This window comes from Manacus vitellinus, unplaced genomic scaffold (assembly GCF_001715985.3).
Source record: "Manacus vitellinus isolate BGI_N305 unplaced genomic scaffold, ASM171598v3 scaffold_19_pilon, whole genome shotgun sequence".
Classification (NCBI taxonomy): Eukaryota; Metazoa; Chordata; class Aves; order Passeriformes; family Pipridae; genus Manacus; species Manacus vitellinus.
In genome coordinates, this window is record NW_021939395.1 from 2,240,628 (window position 1) to 2,246,118 (window position 5,491).

The 5,491-nt window shown below is 51.2% G+C and overlaps 1 protein-coding gene across 3 annotated transcripts; it reads left to right on the forward strand.

Moving 5' to 3' along the window:
* The first annotated feature begins 207 nt into the window (after positions 1 to 207).
* On the forward strand, positions 208 to 3,208 carry RAB9B (RAB9B, member RAS oncogene family). 3 transcript variants are annotated; one of them, XM_018070630.2, is made up of 3 exons: positions 208 to 324; positions 1,023 to 1,087; positions 1,909 to 3,208. In XM_018070630.2, exon 3 carries the CDS (start codon positions 1,989 to 1,991, stop codon positions 2,592 to 2,594), a length of 606 nt encoding a protein of 201 aa, XP_017926119.1. In that variant the 5' UTR covers positions 208 to 324; positions 1,023 to 1,087; positions 1,909 to 1,988; the 3' UTR covers positions 2,595 to 3,208. The 3 variants fall into 3 exon arrangements, with proteins under 3 accessions (XP_017926119.1, XP_017926120.1, XP_008933134.2); XM_018070631.2 differs by having other exon boundaries at positions 307 to 324; positions 1,956 to 3,208; XM_008934886.3 differs by lacking the exon at positions 208 to 324 and having other exon boundaries at positions 781 to 1,087; positions 1,956 to 3,208.
* Positions 3,209 to 5,491: the final 2,283 nt, after the last annotated feature.

Genomic DNA, 5,491 nt, shown 5'->3' on the forward strand with positions numbered 1-5,491 from the left:
AAAACGAGTCACTTGCTAACAAACCATCTCTAAACAGAAAATGTGCTCTGGGCTGATGGCCTGTGGCCGGACCATCTTCAACCCGCCCTCAGCAAGGTTTGGGAAAGGAACAAGAGTGTTGAGCAGCTCACCTGCCCAGGAGAGGGTTCCCCCAAGCCAGCGGCCCCAGGGAGCTGTGCTGCACGTCCTGTTTGTCTCTTGTGACATTTGCATTTTGTTCTTTGCTTTAGGACTGCTGGACCGTGCACTGCTACACAGATGTCCCATCAAGTTAGCTCAGCTATGCTTGGGTTTGGGCTGTTTCTGTGCAGGGAAGTGAAATTGGTGAACCTTTTGTGCAGAAAGTGCAGAAATTCGCTAGAAGCAGAAGTTTCTGCTTTTGGCTTTGTGGTTACCACACTGTTTGGAAGGGGTGCAGAATCAAAGTTGAACAGGACTCCCCACAATTAGTGCAGAGTTTGGCCTGGACAGAGTAGGAGTGCTCTTCTGGGCTCCTGCTTTGGTAGGTTGGAGGTGTCATCACTAAGCAGCACTGCTCATCCACACCCTTCCCGGGAATGTTGGTAGCAGGTGTAAGCAAGGTCCCAGGCTGTTGCCAGCTGGCTCACTCTCCTGGATAGCAGGTTCAGGTGCATGTTCCATCCTTAAATCAGATTGCAGAGTGTGTGAGTAGGCAGGCCAAGCAGATCACAGCTATCAATGTGCCCTGGATTGAGGGGAGGCACAGAGTGCACAGCCTGTGCAGTCATGTCAGGGCCCCTTCGGTTTATTCTGTTCTTATTTTGGGTGTAGCATCTACATGGTACTGGCTCTGCCCTGTCCAGGTGTGGGCTCTGTTCCATTTCACTTAGGGCAAGGGAAACTCCTTGGTGCTTTGTTCTTGCCTGTTTTACTCCAGCTGTCAGTACTGCTCTTGCAGCTTCCTAGAGCTCTGCTATTGTTCTTCCATCCTGGATCAGCATCACAAACAAAGACACCGAGGGCAGCTCTGGCAACCTGGATGACTGATGTTTGTTTTTTAGTGACTGTTACACTGGAGGAAAGTGTTCCCTGGACACTCCCAGAGACAACTGTATCACCAGAGCAGGTACAGTACAACAGCCAAACAAACCTCTTATTCCATGTCAGGCCTGTAGAGCATCCCTGGGAGGGGGAGGATGCGTTGGCACTTGGCCTAGAGGCTGCTGACTAAGGAGCCCGTGGTGTCGGGGTTGTTGCAGTGTAAACTTGCACCTGAGCCCGAGCAAACTGGGCTGTGACAAGCATTGCCAGCCAGGAGCAGCAGAGCAGCTGGTCCCTGTGCCTGGGAAACCCCTTCTGAGCCGCGGGATCACGCGCAGCTCCGCTGGTGAGTCAGCATCCTCAGGGTGATCCAGAGCTGGCCTGACGAATCACTTGCATTGATACAGACCTGCACATTTGTTACATCCCTCCAGTGGAGCAAGTCAGATAGGAGAAATTATTTAGCTGGTGATGGTACAGGGGGAAGGAAGGCCTGGTGATAGGCACCCCTGGTGATTTTGCTGTTCCTGTGATAGCCTGAGGATGCAGACCAGGAGAGATGTTTAACTAGTGATGGTCTGTTTAGAAAAACTGGACAAGCTTATAGATGCAGAGTTTTCACTAAAAGTAGTATAATTGATACTAAATTGTCAACATTGTTCTCATCTTGCACTTGCAATGGTGACCCACTGAATCCATTTTGGACCTGATGGAGGACTCATGTGCCTGAAAGCTCGTCCAGTCCCCAGCTGTAATCTCTCTAGTAAGAGAGATTAGAATAATAAGATCTCTCTCTAAAAAGAGAGATCACCTCCTATATAGGAGATTACCTCCTATATACAAAACTTGTTCAGAGATGGGGATTAAAATGCCATATTCTGTTCTTCTGTATGTGTCTTTCTGCAGAATCCACAAGTCAAATGGGTGTTTTGTACTATTTCTGAACCCTGCAGATTGCCTTGGGACCCCCCCCCCGTCCTGCTGCAATGAGTGGGAAGTCCTTGCTCCTGAAGGTCATTCTCCTCGGGGATGGTGGAGTTGGGAAGAGCTCCCTCATGAACCGCTACGTCACCAACAAGTTTGACTCGCAGGCGTTCCACACGATCGGGGTGGAGTTCCTGAACCGGGACCTGGAGGTGGACGGGCGTTTTGTGACCCTCCAGATCTGGGACACGGCGGGACAGGAGCGGTTCAAGAGCCTGCGGACGCCCTTTTACCGGGGGGCAGATTGCTGCCTGCTGACCTTCAGCGTGGACGACCGGCAGAGCTTCGAGAACCTCAGTAACTGGCAGAAGGAGTTTGTCTATTACGCTGACGTGAAGGACCCCGAACACTTCCCATTTGTAGTCCTGGGCAACAAAATAGACAAACTGGAGAGACAGGTGAGCACGGAGGAGGCCCGGGCCTGGTGCATGGAGAACGGTAACTATCCGTACCTGGAGACTAGTGCCAAGGACGACACCAATGTGACAGTGGCCTTTGAGGAAGCTGTGCGACAGGTGCTGGCGGTGGAGGAGCAGCTGGAGCACTGCATGCTGGGCCACACCATTGACCTGCACTCCAGCTCCAAATCGGGGTCTTCCTGTTGTTAAGAGTGGCTGCTGCTTCGGGAACACTGCCGGAGCCAGCGGCTGGATGGGAACACGCGTGGGCAGCCCTGGGGCACTCTGAGGAGAGTGGCCACGAGGACAATAAGTGGTTTGTGCTCCCTGGGGAGTTGCAGCCTCACCGTCTGAATCCTGCCTGGAGTTCTCAGGCACAGAGCATGTATCCGCAGGAGGGAGCTGTTTAACAGAGCATGTGAGCGTAGTCTTGCTTCCATCTCTGCCTGTTTTAGCAGGTTTAAAGGACTGGGTTAAAGTCCTTTAAATTCACTAAAGACAGTAGTGATCTGTTCTGTACCAAGAACTGCCTGCAAAGAGCAAAGCTGAGAGCACTCTGAAGTATTTTATTCCTGAACTCAAAAAAAATACTAGACCCACTCATGACCATACTGCCAAAGGAAAGCCTGCTCAGCATCCTGAAAAAACTTGTTGTAAAGACTCTGGCCCATGTGACTGTGAAAAAGCCAAATACTGGAGAGGCTGGGGTGTGTGTATCTGTTGTTTGGGATAAGTGCATTGTGTCCTGAGACTGACTTGTGATGAGAATTGTTAGAGCTCTGATCTGGGGCAATATATGAAGGAGAGGTGGGCCTGTGTTTGAATGTGACAGCATTGTTTCTTTGTAGCTGCCTATTTCTGGTCTGTTTTTCCTCACCTTTTTTTGTCTTGTGTGAGTGTTATTTTTTGTTATTTATGTCTGTTGTTGTTTAATATATGTTTCCTTGTCTCTTGTGGAGGCTCAACACCAGATCTCACTTCTCATACCTTGAAGCCCTGGGTGAAAAATACTGATGTGGACACTCGCCAGGTCATGTCGAAGTGTGTGGAGCTACTCAGGAGATCTGCAGTGTGAAACTTCAGCTGGTTTCTGTCACAAGTAATCGCTGTGCTCAGATGATGTGCTCTGGCAGACCAGATGGTAGGTGGGTGGGCTGTCTCTTAGGTGTGCAGGTGGTTGGGGGACTCAGGCATGGTCAGCTGTTAAATCCCCTCTCTGTCTGGTGCCAGTGACCACTGTGCTTCATTAGCTGATGGATCCACGTCTTCAGTTGCTCCAGCACGGATGTTCCCATCTGAATGCTGCAACATGGAACCATTCAGTGTATCCTCTGTTGTGTCAGGTGCAGTGCTGCTGAGCACAGTTAACCCATGCCATTCCCTCATGGGAAATCCAGTGTGTGTTGTCTGTAATTCCTATGACAGACTTCACTGAGAGAAGACACTGAGAGTGTCTGGTCAGTTAACTGGCTGCTGTGTTCAGTCCAAAGGGGAGAGAGCTGCACCAGTTCCCACCTCTGTTCAAGGTGGCTGAAAAATGGGGATGGGGGCCCAAAGTACCTTCTAGAAAGGATGCCAGGCTCCTGCCCCCTGATAGGTGTTAGTTCCAGGCTATCTGTATAGCAAAGAGATGAGTGCTTGCTGACTGCAGCCTTTGCCACTCAAACCTCATGTCCTGCAACTTCCCCTGCAAACGTTTGGCCAAAGCTGTGACTGCCCATGGGCACGTAGGAGCCCACTCTGGGCACGTAAACACCAGCTGCTGAGTATGATTCCCAGTCTGATGAGCTGCTGAATGGTAAGTTTTGCAGCTCAGATCAAGCAGTGATGCTGTGCTTTGGAGCAGGGCAATCTCTGCCCTGTGCCAGCAGCTTGCTGCCATCACGGTGCAGTCTCTGAGCATGCAGAGCATGAGCATTCCCCCATTTCCTCTGGGGGAGCCCAGGGTGATCCTGCCTTTCTCTGCAGGCCAACTGTGCATGGAAGGGGCTGGAGAATTAATGCAAAGTTCTTTAGAGGGATCTGATTTCTGAACGGGGCTGAACACTCATATTCATGGGGAGTGAATGCTATCTGAGCAGCCCTTGCAATCTCTGGAAAAATAGGTTCTTTAAGGAGAAGGTTCTGTAGGTGCAAGAGATTTTTATAGGATGTTATTGTTTATTTACCTGTGTCTGACTTCCCCAGACCTCTAGATTTTTCTTCAGTTAACATTGCTTGATATTTCCTTCAAGATCCCAGCCTCTGACCTGCAGTTCCAGTTTCCACCTCTGAACAGCCCCGTTCCCCTGGAGCTGGTTTCTGCAGGGGCCCAGGGTTGGAACAGGCTCCAGTCCTTTTGTGCTGGCTGGCCCTGCCAGGGGGGCTGATGAGGAGCCAGGAGATGTTTTCTTTTCATAAGTTTCCTAAAGAGCAGAGGTGTTCAAAAGGGGGGGATATCACAGCTCTGCCAGGCTGGGACCACTCAGAGGCGGCAGCATCGGCTCCCACTGCTGTGCCAGGGACATGCACATCTCCTGGATGGCTTGGACACCTTTCCCTGCTCATCCCTTTGCTTTCTAGCCTGGGACTCCCTCTGCCTGTCACTGCACTGTGCTTGCTGTCCACTGTCCCCAGGGCTGGGCCTCTGCAAACAGCATTGGGCTCCATTTGCTGTTGGCAAGAGCCATTTTTTACCATGCACCGTTTGTGCCAGGGCTGAAGGATGGACCTTCTGTAAAGCTGAGGTCTCTCCCTGCCTGTACATCAGCAGGGCAGGGCAGCAGGACAAGGTGAGCTCTTGTGCATGAATGGGGAAAAATTTGGGGCTCCTGATGAGGGTTTGTAGCCAGACCATACCTCCAGGCATCTCTGGTACCTCCCCCTGGAGGTCCCAAACCCACCTCCCAAGCCCAGAGCACAGTGCCACATTATAAGGGAAGCAGTGTAAGGTTTTCCCTCAACTCCTATCCAGCAGACCTCGGGTCTCACCTCCTCCTGCCTTAACAGCAGCTGCTGAGAGCATCTCCAAGGTACCCAGCACAGATCTCCTGCTCCAGGAGTTCCTACAACTGTGGGAACCTGTTGCCAGCTCAAGTTTTAAAAATCCTGATGGCTGTTAGACACAC